Raw genomic sequence first — 20544 nt, forward strand, 5'->3', positions numbered from 1 at the left:
AAATAGATTTACAAGTTTTGACCAACACTGAAAAAAACAGCAGAACAAAACTATACTGCAGCGATAACTGCGGGCCTAAGACTGAACGACAGACATCAAAGTAAGGCTCACCTAAAATTAATGACGATTCAAGAAGTAAGTAATCCAAATTTGAACCCTGAAGCACAACAGCTCGAATAAGCACAAATTCAGCAATCATCATCATCGCTTGTAAAATCACACACGCAGTCTTTTTGGCGAATGCCTCTGACAACCGGTCCGACTAAACTACGCGCCAGCACGCGCTAGCACGCGCCAGCACGCGCTAGCACGCGCCAGCTTGAACCATAGCACTTATATACTTTATTTTTATATTTCTAGTTAGTTCATCGTCCATTCTCACATAATACAAAATTTCAAACTTCAATGATAAAAAATACGGAAGTTATGACGAGTTTAAGGAGAGCTAATGCACTACTCTCAAATCCGACGATTGTCGGACATGGAGCCACGGCCTTAGCTAGGATAGCTCTCCTATAACGCGTCTTAGCTATCGTAAATTTTATCACTGAAGTTTGAAATTTTGTATAATGTAAGAACTGACGATGGAATGACTAGAAACATACAGATAAATTATATAACAGCTATGAATCTCAGTAGCGTCCACTTAAATTTGGTAGCGTGCAGTAGTCCGGATTTTGTCGGATTTGAGAGTAGCGCATTAGCTCGCCTAAAACCCGTCATAACTACTGAAATGTTCAACACTCAAGCTTGAAATTTTGTTTTTTGTAAGAATGGACAATTAACTATATAGAATATAAAAATAAATTATGTAAGTGTTATGGATCACCGGGTAGCGTCTACTTCAAAGTGGTAGCTTGCAGGCTGTTACTTTAGTCAATGGCGGAAATCGTCGGATTTGAGAGTAGTGCATTAGCTCTCCTTAAACTCGTCATAACTTCCGTATTTTTCATCATTGAAGTTTGAAATGTTGTATTATGTGAGAAAGGACGATGAACTAACTAGAAATATAAAAATAAAGTATATAAGTGCTATGGTTCAAGCTGGCGCGTGCTGGCGCCTAGTTTGAAGTAGACGCTACCCAGTGATCCATAACACTTACATAATTTATTTTTATAGTCTATATAGTTCATTGTCCATTCTTACATAATACAAAATTTCAAGCTTGAGTGTTGAACATTTCAGTAGTTATGACGTGTTTTAGTCGAGCCGGCTAATGCGCTTCTCTCAAATCCGACAAAATCCCGCCGCCGGGCAGTGACTAAAACTGCGCACTACCAATTTTAAGTGGACGCTACTGAGATTCATAGCTGTTATATGATTTATCTGTATGTTTCTAGTCATTCCATCGTCAGTTCTTACATTATACAAAATTTCAAACTTCAGTGATTAAAAACAATGTCGGATACGGAGTCATTCGTTCGAACACAGTCAGTCGGATGCAGAGCCACTCATTCCTCTGTGTGTGTGTGTGATCCATAGCACTTACATACTTTATTTTTATATTTTTTGTTAGATCATCGTCCATTCTCACATAATACAAAATGTCAATTTTCAATAATGAAAATTACGGAAGTTATGACAAAACTTCGACTATTGACTGAATACAGACATAATGCATACCAACTGCACAACCACTTTGAAGCAGGCACTGCCTTGACCTGTATCATTTATGTTACTTTATTCTTTAATTATACACAATTTCAGCTCCATAAATCAAAATGGTGATGGTTGTGTTGGATGATAGCAGAACTGCTAGGATAGTCTCAACTTCAAAGAACTTAGGACCAGCATTAGTTATAATTATACAACACGAAGCCGGTGGCGATCTGTCGGCAACTATTTTCAGTGAAGTATTTGAGCAGCAACAATGGAAAGATACGTCAGTCATGTATTTGCCATTATGTCAAAGAAGGGCGTTGTTGGGGTTTTTTTTCGTCGGAAAGGGTTTGAAGTTTTTGAGCAGAGATATGCATAAATTCAACGGAAGGATCCGCGGATGGCAGGCTTTCTTTCTTCTTTCTGTCGGTATGAACAAGAAAGGGGTGTTCTTCTGCCAAGAAGTTAAGGGGCGTTCTTTCGGCAAGCCTTTGAAGGTGTTGAGCAGCAGTGTCCCCGTGTAGTTACAGCCCCTGAAGCTGGGATAAGTATCAGTCGATTTTTTTTTCGACAGCTACTGGCGTTGTTTCGGCGCGGCAAGTGTTTGAGGTTGCCGAGCAGCAGTACGGGGTGGCAGTACGTATTGTAATAGTTACCACCCCCGGGAAAGATGGGATTAGCACGAGTCTTTTTGTCGGACATGGAGCCACGGCCTTAGGATAGCTCTCCTATAACGCGTCTTAGCACTTATATACTTGATTTTTATATTTCTAGTTAGTTCATCGTCAGTTCTTACATTATACAAAATTTCAAACTTCAGTGATAAAATTTACGATAGCTAAGACGCGTTATAGGAGAGCTATCCAAAGGCCGTGGCTCCATGTCCGACAATCGTCGGATTTGAGAGTAGTGCATTAGCTCTCCTTAAACTCGTCATAACTTCCGTATTTTTTATCATTGAAGTTTGAAATTTTGTATTATGTGAGAATGGACGATGAACTAACTAGAAATATAAAAATAAAGTATATAAGTGCTATGGTTCCAGCTGGCGCGTGCTGGCGCGTGCTAGCGCGTGCTGGCGCGTAGTTTAGGCGGACCCCTGACAACCGACTTGTCACTTGAGGGTCACCGACTGAAACCGGTCGGTAACTGCACAGTATCAAATTTCATTTCAACACGCTAAAAATAACTGTTATTCATTTTCTTAAGCAGTATTGATGACTGAATACAAAAGCAGACGTTTTATGGCGCGTTTACCAAAAAGACAAAAGGGGACTCGTTAACTTTTCGCACATGAATTTGATGACACGATTTGTGGTCGCGGAAGGTTTGATGAGCAGAAAACAGGCACTCGCAGAGTTTGTGTCAAAAAGTTGATTTTTTTTAATGAAAATGTTGGAGTAATGGGATAAAAAGCTTACACACCTCGTCCTGAATATCGTGCATATTTTCCCTCGGGTCGATTTACAGGTAATACCTGAAAATCGACCCTAGGGAAAATATGCACGATATTCAGAACTCGGAGTGTGTAACCTATATATATTATACAAAGCAACATTAATTATGCACACTGGCCACAGTCCTTAACTCAGAAGAGAAGAAAGAGAGTGAGGGTGGGGATCAAGGGGGAGAGATAGAGAGAGAGAGAGAGAGAGAGAGAGAGAGAGAGAGAGAGAGAGAGGGAGGGAGGGAGAGAGAGAGAGAGAGAGAGAGAGAGAGAGAGAGAGAGAGAGAGAGAGAGAGAGAGAGAGAGATCTGAGAGCAATACTCAGAGAGAGAGAGAGAAAGAGAGCATACATCATGATGCATACGCATACATGTATCTGTATCTTTTATATGTGTTTCATGCGGTTCTAAAGTGCATGCAACACACCAAGAGGAAAAAGCAGGACTGAATGCACTTCAAAAAGCTGATGTATCAATAGGTGTTCAGGTTTGCAGGAAAATCATGAATATTCCATACACTGACTGTGAGCCACACCCAAAGCAATACAAGAAAAATTCACTCAACTCACAAGCACATCGAAACAGCTTCATTTCAAATTATACACACACAAAAAAGAGCTGAACAGACTTCCACTAGTGCAAACTGTTAATCTAGAACAGTGCTTCAACAGGGCAGATGCATAGAAAAAATAGACTAAGGTGCAGTATCAAAAATAGACTTCTGCATAACAGAATACAGAATACAGAGAGAGAGAGAGAGAGAGAGAGAGAGAGAGAGAGAGAGAGAGAGAGAGAGAGAGAGAGAGAGAGAGAGAGAGAGAGATAGAAAGAGAGAGAGAGAGAATACCTGCATACGCATGTATACAATACAGACAGAGAGAGAGAGAGAGAGAGAGAGAGAGAGAGAGAGAGAGAAAGAGAGAGAGAGAGAGAGAGAGAGAGAGAGAGAGAGAGAAAGAGAGAGAGAGAGAAAGAGAGAATACCTGCATGTACATGTATACAATACAGAGATACAATACAGAGAGAGAGAGAGTCTGTTCTGACTTCTGCATAACATTAACAGAACTGGCACAAACTATCATCCAGATCGATGCATTAGTCAAGTGAAATTGTCCTAGTAAAAGGACTTTAATTTTTAAACACCTATTGTAGGCAAGACGAAGATCGATGTACAGAAAAATAAGAATAACAGATGCAGTATCAAAAACAGATTAACATCTGTGTACCAGAACTGACACAAACTATCATCCAAATCGATGAATTTCTCAAGCAAGACTGTCCTTATTAAAGGACAGTTTTGTTTAGAAACACTTCTGATGGGTAAGACAAAGAAGCACAGGGAAAAAAATAAAAATAAAAGATGCAGCATCAAAGAACACAAGATATAGTTAAAAATAAATAATTGCATTAAAGAATAAATAAAAGATGCAATTAAAAAGATGTAGCCTCAAAGAATAAAAGATGCAGTAAAATCCTGAACGAAACACACAGTATCATGAACAAACTTCTGTTTACCAGGTAAAAGATTCTGCTCTGAATCCAGCATAATAAAAGATGCAACATCAAACAATGAAAGATTCAGAATCAGAGAATAACAAGAAGAGCAAACGCTCGATCGAGTCACTTTCGCAGTTCTGAATATTATATGAGGCATCAGATGGACAGGAAGAAATTGCTATTCACAACACAATGAGTCACGTTCACATAAAATTTGAGCCCGGTCACTTTTATAGTTTCCGAGAAAAGCCCAACGTTAAGTTGTGTGTTGCCGAACAGAAAAGGCTAGTTATCTCCCTTGTTTTTCTGATAACGTTCGTAAAAGGCTACAGATGTAAATACTTTGATGTAAAGAATAATCCTACAAAGTTTCAATCACATCCGATGAACTTTGTCAAAGATATAAAATGTCTAATTTTTCCTTTGACGCTGACCTGTGACCTTGAAAAAGGTCAAAGGTCAACGAAACCATCGTTAAAGTGTAGAGGTCATTGGAGGTCACGACTAAACAAAATATGAGCCCGATCGCTTTGATAGTTTCCGAGAAAAGATATAAAATGTCTAATTTTTCCTTTGACGCTGACCTGTGACCTTGAAAAAGGTCAAAGGTCAACGAAACCATCGTTAAAGTGTAGAGGTCATTGGAGGTCACGACTAAACAAAATATGAGCCCGATCGCTTTGATAGTTTCCGAGAAAAGTCCAACGTTAAGGTGGTGTCTACGGACGGCCGGCCGGCCGGCCGGACGGCCGGCCGGACGGCCGGCCGGACAGACTAACACTGACCGATTACATAGAGTCACTTTTTCTCAAGTGACTCAAAAAATGCAACGTTAAAGAATGAAAGAGGCAGTACCAAAAACCAAGTTGTGTTTACCAGGTAAAAGATTGGCCTCCGACTCCAAGGTCTGTCCGTTGACCTGGATAGGCAGATCCTTGTTGCCAGGGGAGACGGTGGTTCCGGACGTGCTCCATACTGTTAAATTGACCAGCGGGACGATTATTTCATCTGCGTCATTCCCTGCCTCTGATGTTGCACATGCCACTCTGTCATCCGCGGTTAGACCTGTTCAGGACAAAAAGAAAATACAGTGAGACCTGTGGTGAAAGAACATCTACCTGATCTACCATCAAACCTGTGAGGGAAGGAAAGGAAAATACAGTAAGACCTGTGGTGAAAGGACATCTACCTGATCTACCATCGACCGTCAAACCTGTGAGGGAAGGAAAGGAAAATACAGTAAGACCTGTGGTGAAAGGACATCTACCTGATCTACCATCGACCGTCAAACCTGTGAGGGAAGGAAAGGAAAATACAGTAAGACCTGTGGTGAAAGGACATCTACCTGATCTACCATCGACTGTCAAACCTGTGAGGGAAGGAAAGGAAAATACAGTAAGACCTGTGGTGAAAGGACATCTACCTGATCTACCATCGACCGTCAAACCTGCGAGGAAAAAAAAAGAAATATATATACAGCGAGACCTGTGGTACAAAACTACAATACTTGTCATCATTCTAGTACAGTGGAACCCCCCTTTCACAACCTTCCGATTTAAGCCTCCTTGAGGCATCCAGTCTCATCGATTGGGGCCTGATATTATAGGTACCGCTGTAGTTGTGATGACAAGAGAGATCAGGTAAAGTTATCTGGAATTTGCAGATGCTCTTTTATGACATTGGACAGTTTGTAGTGGACACCAGAAGATGTCCTTTATTACAATTTTTCTCATCACAGAGGCAAAAACAAGTACAGGCACAGTACAATACCTGTGATGAGACTGTCTGGCACAGTGGAACCCCCCTTTTAAGACCCCTTGATTTAAGACTTCCTCCTTTTTAAGACCTTGCTTTTTAACTTTTCTGTTTATAACCTCTGTAAATTTACCTCCATTTTAAAACTCCCTCCTTTAAATCATCAGACCTGATTTTATCAGATTTTTGGAGGTCTAATAAGGGGGTTTCCAGTGTATACCCTTGCGACCAGCCAAACATGTCCATCCTTTCTTTACATTGCAGGTGACCTGTGATGACAGGTTTATTTTGGTAAAGCTAATAAACAAATGCCCTTTATAAGCTAGGTTATTAGGGTGTATTGATCTTCACATCATAACGGTCGGGCATCATATTACAGTAACTCTGCCTTAACTGGCTTAAGTACCAGTTTGTTACAAGGTAAAAGAGTAAATTGCTTTGTCATTTTAGCCACAGGCAGTTGGTGACAGTGACGTCAGACAAAGCAGACAATGTTGTTTATGGCCAAAACAGATAAGAAGAACAAGTAGTCACAGATTATGACAGTGACATTCACGTATGCAACACAACACAAAACAGTCCAACAATACACAAACATCTAATGCAAAATTACATCACTAAATTTCATGGACAACATAACTGTGACATAGGTACGCTACCTCTCTTTTTCTCTCTAAGGCAAAAAAAAAAAAGTTGTATGTTTCTGGTAACATGGCTACAAAAAATAGGGTAGGTAGGTAGGGATTTTTTTTTCTTTTTTCTTTCTTTGGTCAGGGTAGAAAATAACTATACAGTGACGCAAAGAGACTGGACTTACTATTGTTACAAAGAGAAAGACAACACATTACAAAACAAATGAGACAAAAGGGATGCGGGGTTATCCCCCTTGTGTCGTCTGCCGTCTGTTACTTTCGTTTTGACGCTTTTTTCTTCTTCTTTGTTTTACAAATGCAATAAAAAAAAAGTCTGGGGTCGGCGGGAAAAAACTAGGTAGGGTCGGGTGACCAGAAACATACAACTTTTTGTTTTTGGCCTAATGTGTGCGCTCTAATACACAGCGACAAGCACTGAAGCAGATGGTATGCTGTGTGAGCTATTCTATTCTCAGTGTTTTATCTCAAACCTCCGCATTTTATGCAATCTATTCATAATGTTTATTGAATCAGGTTAATGTTGATCTCTCTCTCCCCCCCCCCCCCCCCCCCTCTCTCTCTCTCTCTTACAGCCATGCACGCACATAAAACACATACTTGGATAAAAACAACAACACAATCACACTTCACAGTCCGTCTGCATACACACACACTCATGCACACACACATTTGTACACACAGCACATTTATGCATACCAACAACAACACAATCACACTTCACAGTCTGTCTGCATACACACACTCATGCACACACACATTTGTACACACAGCACATTTATGCATATCAAAAAATGATGCAATCATGTCCCACAGGTACTTTGCCTATTAGGGACTAGAGAATATTATTCGATACCAATTTATGCATACACCTACAGACCAGTATACACACGCGCACACACACTGCAACATGATACACTCTGAGACCCCCCCCCCCCCCCCTGTCTCTAAGTCTCTCTCTGCCTGAATGGATCTGCCCCCCCCCCCCCCCCCTTTTCCCTCTGAACAAAACCCCACAGCACATTTATGCATACCAACAACAACACAATCACACTTCACAGTCCGTCTGCATACACACACACTCATGCAGACACACACATTTGTACACACAGCACATTTATGCATATCAAACAAGAAGGGCAAAGCCCATACGACTCACATGCTTGACCTTGACCTCAAATAACTAAACCTAGCAATGACATCATACACTAAGAACTGCTTTACACATTTTTCCTACCAAAATACATGTGACCTTGACCCAAGGTCAAGGTCATCCAAGGTCATGCAACACAAAGCTGTTAATTCAAGACATAGGAAGTACAATGGTGCTTATTGGCCCTTTCTACCATGAGATATGGTCACTTTTAGTGGTTCACTACCTTATTTTGGTCACATTTCATAAGGGTCAAAGTGACCTTGACCTTGATCATATGTGACCAAATGTGTCTCATGATGAAAGCATAACATGTGCCCCACATAATTTTTAAGTTTGAAACAGTTATCTTCCATAGTTCAGGGTCAAGGTCACTTCAAAATATGTATACAATCCAACTTTGAAGAGCTCCTGTGACCTTGACCTTGAAGCAAGATAAACCAAACTGGTATCAAAAGATGGGGCTTACTTTGCCCTATATATCATATATAGGTGAGGTATTCAATCTCAAAAACTTCAGAGAAAATGGGAAAAATGTGAAAAATAGCTGTTTTTTAGACAACATTTATGGCCCCTGCGACCTTGACCTTGAAGCAAGTTCAAGATGCTATGTATGTTTTTTGGGGCCTTGTCATCATACACCATCTTGCCAAATTTGGTACTGATAGACTGAATAGTGTCCAAGAAATATCCAACGTTAAAGTTTTCCGGACGGCCGGCCGGACGGACGGACGGACGGACGACTCGGGTGAGTACATAGACTCACTTTTGCTTCGCATGTGAGTCAAAAATGATGCAATCATGTCCCACAGGTACTTTGCCTATTAGGGACTAGAGAATATTATTCGATACCAATTTATGCATACACCTACAGACCAGTATACACACGCGCACACACACTGCAACCACTGCAACATGATACACTCTGAGACCCCCCCCCCCCCCCCCCTGTCTCTAAGTCTCTCTCTGCCTGAATGGATCTGCCCCCCCCCCCCCCCCCCTTTTCCCTCTGAACAAAACCCCGGATTTTACACCACATTATCACAGCAATCGCATTCTCTGCTTGACTGTTCCCTCTGTCAAAAAACCATTATCAGATACAGCTGTTTTGGTGTCACTGCTATCTCGCACACAAGGTCAAAATCACAATTTTAGGTCACACAGGCAAACACACAGTGAAAAGAATAAAGGCAACCTTAAACCACTATGTTTATGCAGGCTTACAAAAACCCACAGTAACAGTCTACATAGATCTATGCACAACAAGATAGAGCACATAATAGTACATGTAGTCGCTACCTGTATTTATCTTTCTGTACTGGGGAAAATTATGTAAATTCTATACATGTACAATATAACTGAACACAGTTAGTGCAATTAAGTGTTTATTATAGATTTGATTTAGTATATGATGTATGCAGTGATACCTGCAATGAAAGGATAACCCAACACTGCATGCATCCTGTCATGGCAGGAATACTTCCCGGGTCAATAGACACAGGGACTACATGTACAGACAGTGTTCTTTATAGGGAGGTGTCCTCTCATCAGAGGGTCCTCACATTGCAGGTATCACTGTACTCTTATACCATTTCAACAGTCGAAAAAGACCTTAGTTGTAAAAACACTGCTGCTGTCAGTGTCAGAGACAGCTGTTTTGGGACAGACACGACACAGAATGGGAAAAAAAGGGTACCCCTTACACAAAGTTACATTAGGATCACAATACAGGACAGATTTATATTTTGATGGGTTACACTTACACTCACTGATCCAGGATATAAGAATACAGCTGAACCCCCCTTCTTAGCCCTTAATCAAATCAATCAATCAATCAATATGAGGCTTATATCGCGCGTATTCCGTGGGTACAGTTCTAAGCGCAGGGATTTATTTTTATTTTATTTTTTTATTTTATGCAATTTATATCGCGCACATATTCAAGGCGCAGGGACATAATCAAATGTCCTAAAGTAGATCTTACCAAGAGGGAGTCATAAAATTAAAATGGAGGTAGTCTTTTACAGAGGACATGAACAGAGAATTTGAGGAAACAGGGTCTCAAATGAGTGGGGGAGGGGGGGGGGGGGTCTTACAAGGGGGGTTCCACTGAAAACTAAGCAGTAAGTGTATGACAGCTGTGTTTCACCTCAGTTCTCACCTTTATTTTTCAGAATTTCAAAAACCTCCTCCTCAAGACTGCTTGAGGCTGTACTGTCTTTTGGGGAATTTTCAGATTTTTCATTCAGTGCCAAAAACTCCTCATGAGCACTGCTACCTTTCCTCGATGCCTTGCTGTCTTTTCTAGATTTTTCACTCCCAGAACTAAGTGAAATTGAAAAGTCCTCGTATGGATCGCCACCTTTCCTCGAGTTTCTCCTGGCTTTTTCACTTTTATTCTTACTTTGAAACCATCCACTAGCGTCACTGCCTTTTCGTGAACTTTTACTTCCTCTTCTTTCACTTTCACTCTTCGTTAAGACGTCAGAAGCATCACTTCCTTTTCTAGAACTCTTGCTAGCTCTTCTGGATCCTGCACCTTCACTTGAAACATCTTCACTGGCGTCGCTACCTTTTCTTGAACCCTTACTGCCTTTCCTGGGTCTCATGTTTGTCCCGTCATGTTCAGATTCCACGTCGGCCTGTTTGACAACGCTAAAGCCAAACCAGTTCATGTTTGAAGGTTAAATATTAAAACCCTGAACACTCGAATTATAACATGAGGTAGCTACCACAAATAATCCTTGTCTGCCTGTCTGAAGCCACACCAGTTCATGTGTCAGGGTTAAATTATATTAAAACCCTGAACACTCTTATAACATGAGGTAAAGCTAACAGTAACACAAGTAATTCTTGTCTGTCTGTTCCACAGCCCTAAAGCCAATCCAGTTCATGCTTCAAGTTTGAAACCCTGAGAAAACGTTAGCTAGCTACCACAAATACACACACTACACTGCCGGGAAAGAAATCACATGTTTACACTCCAAGTTTTCACAGCTACTGTACTCTTCCCAGCAGGAGCTACCACATGACATACACTGAGAACATTTAGGCCGGTCGACACAACAAAATGCACACACAGACACTGCCACAAAAGAATGGATAAAGTTAGGCTCCCAGCACTGACTAGCTAGCTCCAAAGATCTTCCAGGCTACGCTAGCTCCCAGTACGGACATAGTACTCTCCTGTGGAGGAGTGACTTGAGATAACGAGAAAGCCAGGCAGTCCATAATCCCATAAACACCACACTATGCAGTAGAATTTTTATTTAGCACAGGATATCCTAGGCCAGAAGGGCTGTCAGAAGGGAATTTCCTGTGCACTTAAAATAGCTGGAGTTAACACAACTCTTATCATTGATACATGGAGTGTCAGGTATAGGGCCCGGCCTCCACGTGCTAATGTGTATACACTGTATGTCTGTCCATGAGTAATATTAACTGGTGGCGTTTGACGTCATGTTGTTTACAATCACAGAACTTTATTGATGATGACTAAAATATTTTTTTTTCTAGAATTATAAGGCTTTACAAGCCTTTAGTCTTTAGAACAACCTGACTGCAATTAAGGCTGATGGGGTCTATGTCGACCAAAAGAGTGGGATTCCCTGTAGGTGGAGTTCCTGGAGGGGGATTCCCTGTATACAGGGAATCTCACAGGGTGGAGTTTTTCCGGCAATAAAACTTGCAAACCATACTCGAATTTCTAAGAAATATCAAAAAAGATTGAAAAACATCAAATTCTACTGATGTCGCCAAGCATCACGTGACTTTCAGCGATATCAGCAACACGCTACAGGAACTAAATCCTGTGGTATTCCCTGTATACAGGGAATCCCCCTCCAGGAACTCCACCTACAGGGAATCCCACTCTTTTGGTGGACATAGACCCCAGCTGTTTTGAAAAAAAATGCTATAAGTAAATATGCAGCTATCCTTCAGCTTTACCAGGGACCTATATAATTCTAATATAGGTATATGGCTTTACATTTTGAACAAGCAATAGTGGCATGATGATAAATCATACACACTACTTCAACTAGTACTCCAGTATCACTTTTTTCTGTTGCTCTCTAAAGTCTTCTGCTGTAGCACTCCCAGTGAAGTTGAAAGTTAATGTATTTGCCCCAGCCAACAACCTCCCTCCCCCCCCCCCTCCCCGGGTACCCCCACCCCAACCCCCTTTCTACGTTCTTTATAGGACCAATTGAGTTTTGCTTCTTTTTTTTTTTAATAGGAAAGGAAACACTGAACTATGAGTATGATATTTGTTTTGAAGCCTTATATTTTTCTTCTTTACCCATCTTTCCTTTTCTAAAACTAGTAACTAAAAAGTATGATAAATTGATGATTCAAATTTCAGGGTTATAGACATCATATGTGCATATTATTATTATTTATCCATTCACATACACAATATAGGTGTATACTTACTACATTCAACCATAGCACTCTCTCTCTCTGTCTCTTTCTCTCTGTGTGTCTCTTTCTTTCAGATTCTCTCGCTGTGTTCTATTTCACCTATGCCCATGGAAGTTGGAACACGCTTCCGATGCTGAATTCATTTCCTGTCTACGTCATTCATTCCGTCATTCGAAACTTAACTGAGACTGGCTATCGTTCCTGCCGCAGAGAGGAGAAACAGCAACACTTTCAACACTAATTTAATCAACTGTATCATAAGTGTTTGACGTATCTGTCGACATTTGAAGACCATTGAGTCGAAGTACCTGCATGTGATTAGCGCTTTGAGCCGGGTTAAATCCTGGATACATGCGCTTTAGAAATATTATTTATTATTTATTATTATTGTATTATTTTGTTTTGTTATAAATAAAGCATTCCAATAACCTCCTATTCTTGTTTTTTTGACAGTTAAATATTTAAAAGCAACAGGCAGTTAGACAGAAACTACTTAATAAAAATATGGTCCAACCATGCAATTCTAAGATTAGTTTAAAGAATACCGTCTGTGATACACCTGTTTTGGTCAATACAGTCTGTTGTCTGTTTGCTACAAGAATCATCATACATAATCAATATGCTCATATTCTAAAAATGCCCACGTTTGTTTATGTTTATGAAAATGTTTCATTTCATTTGCTTCATAATGCTTTTCCATCATTCTTACTCTTAGTTGTTTGTTTATGAGGCATAATCTACTTTGCTTATTTGATGTAATCTTATACTTTTGTTATTCCAAATGTGTTGTTAATGTAGATCAGATGTACACGTATACATCCATGCAATTATTAGTATTGTAATAGTACCAATACCATACCCTTGCAGGGTTTCAATTTTACCAGTGCACCCTGCGCCATTGGCGCATTAAATCAGAAAATGTCCCACAATTTCTGTCAGTGCGTCAAAGGGCGCATTGAGATTACGTACCACTGCGCCAACAAATGTACACTTTACATCGGATCACACACACACACACACACACACACACACACACACACACACACACACACACACACACACACATACATACAAAGATAACACGATATAGCGGCTAATTCTCAGATCGCACCATTTTGCATCTTTGGTCAAAACGCGTACAGGCCTCTTTGGCGCTTCTTGCCTTCGACTATGTCACATCAGAATTTGGTTGAGGGGGACAAATGTCCCATTGCCTTTTTCTCCCAGGTTAAACCCTGCCCTTGTATTTGTAAATTAACATACAGGCTTATCCGACTACTGTCTACAACAGCAAAATCAAAACTTCATCAGTGACAGTGTCCAAACAAAACACATGACATGCATACAAAATCCAGCAAAACAGTTCAGGCCAGTAGACCGGCCGTTCAATACAGCAAGTTAACTTTATTAAGAGTACACACTCATCCACTTAAAGTAATGACAAACCCCTGAGTAACTGTTACATGCAATCAAATCAAAATCTAATTGTATGTATTGTATGACCCAGTTTGACTGAGAATCACATCATATCCTTTTGTGCTGTGCTGTTGAACCAACAACTAGGATGTAAAAATGAGGTGTTATTCGGTTTAGACAGAAGTTCATGAAATAGAAGTATAATAATCAACCATTATGTGCAGTCGACGTGCATTGAGCGTCCTTTGGGCTTTCCCCAAAAGCTGATACTAAAAAATAGAATATATTATGTAATTCTAGGTAACCCAAGGGAAGTACTCTATAAGGCCCCCAAAAAAAATTGTCTGTTTAGGGTAACATGACCAAAAAAAGTAGGGTCGGTAGGTAGGTAAAGTTTTTTTAGTTTTTTTGTGTGTGTGTGTGTGTGTGTAAATGCTATGTTGGCTGAACATTCACTTCTTATATTTGATGAATACATGTTTCAAAACTAACGTATAAATAAAACAGAGAGAAAGGAAGAGAAAGAAACGCCAAATGTCTCTTTTTAGCATTTTTACCTCTTTTTTTTTCTTTTTTTTTTTTGAAATCAAAAAAAAGTTTTTGGGTCGGCGCCAAATCGATAGGGTCGGTCGGGTTACCCTAAACAGACAATTTTTTTTTGTTTGGCCTAATTGTGCATTAACCCTTTTATTATTTCTTAATCTTTCATCCATCACTCAAAAGTTTTGGAATGAAGAAAACAGAAGGAAATAAAAGTGTAAAAAAGTTGTAAAATAAGCTTTGCTTATGTTATGCCAATCGAACCCGACCTACAGAATTTGAGGTCAGGCGCTCTACTATCTGCGGTTACCTGACTTACTGTACTGTCAATTGGATAAAAAAAACAAGTCGCGTAAGGCGAAATTACTACATTTAGTCAAGCTGTGGAACTCACAGAATGAAACTGAACGCACTGCATTTTTTCACAATGACCGTAGTCCGCCGCTAGTGCAAAAGGCAGTGAAAGTGACGAGCCTGTTTAGCGCGGTAGTGGTTGCGCTGTATTATATATAGCACGCTTTACTGTACCTCTCTTCGTTTTAACTTTCTGAGCGTGTTTTTAGTCCAAACATATCATATATATGTTTTTTGGAATCAGGAACCGACAAGGAATAAGATGAAATTGGTTTTAAAACGATTTCGGAAATTTAATTTTATTTTTAATCATAATTTTTATATTTTTAATTTTCAGAGCTTGCTTTTAATCCGAATATAACATATTTATATGTTTTTGGAATCAGAACATGATAAAGATTAAGATAAAAGTAATTTTGGATCATTTTATAAAAAAATAATTTCAATTACAATTTTCAGATTTTTAATGACCAAAGTCATTAATTAATTAAGCCTCCATGTTGAAATGCAATACCAAAGTCCGGCCTTCGTTGAAGATTGCTTGGCCAAAATTTCAATCAATTTGATTGAAAAATGAAGGTGTGACAGTGCAACTTTTACAAAAAGCCGGATATGACGTCATAAAAGACATTTATCGAAAAAAAGAAAAAAACGTCCGGGGATATCATACCCAGGAACTCTCATGTAAAATTTCATAAAGATCGGTCCAGTAGTTTACTCTGAATCGCTCTACACACACACACGCACAGACACACACACATACACCACGACCCTCGTCTCGATTCTCCCTCTATGTTAAAACATTTAGTCAAAACTTGACTAAATGTAAAAAGAAGAGACATTTGTAAAACTTTCAGAGTTTCACGTTCTCTATCAAGTATCATGGGGGTCCGTTATTGACATGTTTTAATTATTGAGCTGCTCACTGCTCGTAGTTTTTTTAAATTCTCTACGCTCTTTCAATCTCACTGTTCCAGTTGCCTTGATGACTTTTTCTGTTCATTTTGTATTTTGAAAGCAAAATCAAATAGCACTGACATCCAGCACGACCGACATAATACATTTAATGTTGACACTATTAAATAACAGCCAAACGCATTGACCAATCACCACAGCACAATGACGTCCCTTCACAGAAGGATTTCCCTACCAAGAATTCCCTCTTCATGTTTTTGGTGTAATGACGCCCTATGTTCAGTTTGCTATGTTCAGGGAGGCAACCGGTTGCAAACTGGCATTTACAGAGACATTGAAGAGAGAAGACTGTACTTGCAAAGTTGATAGGCTTGTGGTCTGGATCATTCTTCCATACATTCTGATAATCATCGGTCCACGCTATCGCTGGTCTCTCTGACAGGGTGCATAATTACTGCGCGGAATCTATCAAAACAAGAATACAGAGTTATCTCCCAACTGAGACGAAAGTGATTGCAGATTGGCCGACATCGACAGTGATCTCCGTTCTGTTCTTCACAGTTATGATAAAGACATCGTTCTAAGGTTAAAACAAGTCGAAATGTTGAGACTGCTGTGGGAAGGAGACCGTGATATTGTTGCATCACTCCCAACTGGTTAAGGAAAAAAGTATCGTCTGCTTCATAGCCAAAGTTGATTATCACATGACACTTTTGCCATATTTAGAGTTGTTTGCACAGTAAAATACACCCGCGGAAGATAGCTCGCTTGAAACTGTCTTACATATCATGCCTTTGTAATTAAAAAATTACATAACACCATGAAAAATCATTATTGACTATCGCGAATCTGCTTATATCAATAACACATCACGAAAAGCTCTAAATATGTACAAAATCGATTTCTTACCCACAGAAAGAAAACCAAGGCATCCTGTCAGGGATAAATGAGACCAGAAGGGAAGTAACTCATTTTGACCTGAGTTCAGAATGTTTTCCATAATGATGTAGAAATTAGGTGTTATCCCATCTGGATCATTCTTGCATCAAAATAAAATCATACATGTATACTCATAGTGATCAGCAACTCAGTGGTTGAACATTTTGTGTCCCCACCAGCATAAAGACGTAGAAAATAAAATCCGTTTCTTATTCCCCGACCAAACCAAGTGCAAAGTGCAGACTTCACAAGAAAAACTACTCTTCTCCAACATCTACCAGAGTTCCATAAAAAGTCACACACGCCTGGGTACAATGACAAATCACAATGGAACCCCCCTTTTAAGACCTTCAAAAATCTCAGAAATCAGGTCTTAAAGGTGGTCGTCTACATTTTTGCTTTTTTTCAATAATCTTATGGTTAGATTTCGATACAAAATCATGTCAAATGATGAATGAACCATGGGGAAAAAAATTATAGAAAACAAAATATATGTAAAAAAAGATTTTATTTTTGGGTAGCGTGACTAACGATTCCAATATTTTGTTTGCTGAGAACATGTGCTTTGCCTAAAAATACTGACCAATCAAATTCATGTCACTATGCTTATAGCCACGCCCAAACAAGTGCTGCAACAGTTTGACACTGGAGCGCTGTCCACGCTTTTTTATAAACGCACGGGATTTGAGAGGAGTTTTGCGCTTGGCATTTTTCAATTAAGGATATCCTACTATGAGTACTACGCTGGAATACTACAATGAATTTTCAAACGGCTACACTGGCTTCGTCTTTCTTGATCGAAAGGGGGTGTATTGTTGATATTTGTAGATAATAGACTCTGCATTTTAATGGTCAAATGGCGATTTCGGAATAAAAATGTAGACAAGGACCTTTAAAAAGGAGTGTCTTTAGTTAAAATGGAGGTAAATTTACAGAGGTTATGAACAGAACATCTGAAAAAGCAAGGGAGGAAGTCTTAAATTGGTGAGACTTAAGTGTTTTTTTTAGTTTTACTGTAAAAAAAAAAAAAAGATGACTAAAAAAAATGTACAAGTACATGTATACATGTATACAGTTAGTAACAATTGCCAATTATAGCAATGATTGCCATTATCTTAAAATGTAGTCCAAAGTATGATTTATAGAAGAAATATCTATCTCAGGATGAACTCCCACTGATTAAGTGTGTTAATCAGAGTTTAAAATTACTTCACTGTAACCATGATCAATGTGACATCTTAGATCACACACACACACACACACACACACACACACACACACACACACACACACACACACACACACACACACACACAAATAGAAAATTACATACATTGATCTACATACTTCTCGTTTACAATGCATTGATTAATAGACAGCATGCTTGAAAATGTTAAAGATCTCATTTTTGAAACTACATGTTAATTAATAGGCAATCATGCCTTATTCAAGAGATTGGTCAAACTTTACATTTTTAACTACATTGCTTGACTCAGGAAACAAACAATCATCAGATTTGGAGGGCAATGAGAGAGGGGATGATTGATAAACAGATTTCTAAATTCGATCCCACATACATGTATAAAACTAATAATTCAATTTGTTCTGTGCTGCATACTTTTTTTGGTTTTTTTGTTTACCCATTTAACAATGTTAATTGTTATGGACCATTTTAGACTATACCAAATTAACCATCATCTCATCATGTGTCAAATTAACACACACACACACTGGTACTCATTAAAAGTAAAGTTTGTTTTGTGACTCAAGTGAATTAGAGAGTCTGAAATTAGTGGGGAAAAAACACCTAGATTAGTAGATGGCTTTGACTGAGATCAGAAAGCTTCCAGCCTGAGAGTGAGACTCAAAGCCAAATACATATATGTACATTTGTACTATCTAATGAAATTGACATTACTTATAACTAAACTGTGCAGTGTAGCTGCAAGACATTCCAGTTGATTAAACTTAAAGTCAAGGTAATTAAACCAGAAAACAACAAACAGGTGAACTAGCTACTGTCTTCAAGTTCATGTTTTCACAGAGACCTGTTTCTCACTTTCTGCTAGTGCTATGTCATTAGCGAGGAAGTGTACCTTGCATCATTATCAATATGCATGACAAATATTGACCCAATCTTGGTGGGCCCATCCTAATACTGTGCAACTTCCAGGACTAATGTAAAGGGAAACTCTAAAAGCTGAGCCTGAATCAAAGAATGAATATAACATGTTTCTGATCCTCAACATAATAATTATTTTTACTAATAAAATAGTTGGTAACTGGTATTGGTAAAGACAGCAATGCTGACACAAGGTATGTGAAAGAAAATTGATTCTTTAATTCCAATCCCTCTCATGCAATTAATGGTTGTAGTCTAGAAAAGTGATTTCTTTCAATTTAGTCTAGAGATAAAAAAGGGGGGGGGGGGGGAGGGGGGGCAGATGTGATGAAAGAAGACAGATCTGCATCTCCCATTCTTCTCTGGCAGTCCAAAGCTGATTCTCGTCAAGCCCCTGTAACAATCCTTTTGCCTGAGTAGACAAAAACGGCCACAAAAACAAGGTCTGGCAGTGGAAAGGAGAAATCGATAATTGATCGACTGCTTTCTGCCCAGCCACCCACCCACGAGTTAGGTTACGAACGATCGAGCATCACCACGCATTTAAATCACTTACCAATGCGGAATTCTGCCGGTCCTTTCAATGTCAAGCACTGCCCGTCCGTGAGATTTTTTAGGGACACAATCTTGTGCTTGGAGTCATCCATTGGAAACGAGAGACGCACCACAAATCCACATTATTATTGTTGAGGCATAGTGCTTTCGCTTCTTGGAGGAAGCGCCATGATTCTGATTGACAGGTCACGTGCCACAAACAAGAACCATTCTTTCCTTCTTCCTAAAGAGATCGTTGTCTCCCCTCTCTTACTGCATTTTCTTGCAGTTTGTTTTTAAATCACTTTCTGTTTGTTTTGTAGGGGTTTTCTGTTATATATGGTATGCGAATATGTTGCACACACAGATAAGTGAGTGATTTTCGTTTGATACCACAGGCTGTCTTATATTTTTTGTAACAAACAAACAAAAAAGAAAAAGAGAAAGGTTTAAAACCAAGTTATTTTTCTGTTGATTATCTCATGATTTTTATGCCTGTCCACTTAAGACCACTAGGTTGACTTATTAGTTCATGTTTCCTCTTCAATCAATCAATCAATATGAGGCTTATATCGCTCGTATTCCGTGGGTACAGTTCTAAGCGCAGGGATTTTTTTTAAAATTTTTTTTTAATTTATATTTTATGCAATTTATATCGCGCACATATTCAAGGCGCAGAGATTTATTTATGCCGTGTGAGATGGAATTTTTTTACACAATACATCACGCATTCACACCGGCCAGCAGATCGCAGCCATTTTGGCGCATATCCTACTTTTTACGGCCTATTATTCCAAGTCACACGGGTATTTTGGTGGACATTTTTATCTATGCCTATACAATTTTGCCAGGAAAGACCCTTTTGTCAATCGTGGGATCTTTAACGTGCACATTGGCTGGGGTTTCCGGAAACCCCAGAAACCCCCCCCTCGTCCGCCCCTGGGTAGCCTTACAATACACATGTTCTTTCGTGATAGGTATATTTTACTATTTTCGTCATTTTAACACTTACACTGGTTGTTGTTGTATCAGCTGGTTGTCACGACATGTTACATGTATACAGTACAGTGTACTGTAAGCCTGTTTGGTTGGTTACAGTTTTTTGACCCCACATGATTGAAGTTTCTTTTTTATTGACACAGGCAGGCACATGTGGCTTTTTATTGGCCTGAGACCTGTCTCCTGGATGTCGGAGAAGAGTA

At 39.3% G+C, this 20544-nt stretch overlaps 1 protein-coding gene across 2 annotated transcripts in view; it reads right to left on the bottom strand.

Moving 5' to 3' along the window:
• The window catches only part of LOC138964601 (uncharacterized), a 57642-nt gene extending 38100 nt beyond the window's left edge, over positions 1–19542 (bottom strand). Inside the window, exons 1-2 of one of the 2 annotated variants that reach the window (XM_070336602.1) lie at positions 19365–19542; positions 5419–5607 (exon numbers count right to left, since the gene is read on the bottom strand). In XM_070336602.1, coding sequence (XP_070192703.1) covers positions 5419–5607; positions 19365–19455 — 280 coding nt within the window. In that variant the 5' untranslated portion in view covers positions 19456–19542. Of the gene's footprint in view, positions 1–5418; positions 5608–10261; positions 11296–19364 lie in introns of those variants that run through there. The other variant, XM_070336601.1, reaches the window with a different exon arrangement.
• Positions 19543–20544: the final 1002 nt, after the last annotated feature.

Source organism: Littorina saxatilis, linkage group LG4, assembly GCF_037325665.1.
Source record: "Littorina saxatilis isolate snail1 linkage group LG4, US_GU_Lsax_2.0, whole genome shotgun sequence".
Lineage (NCBI taxonomy): Eukaryota > Metazoa > Mollusca > Gastropoda > Littorinimorpha > Littorinidae > Littorina > Littorina saxatilis.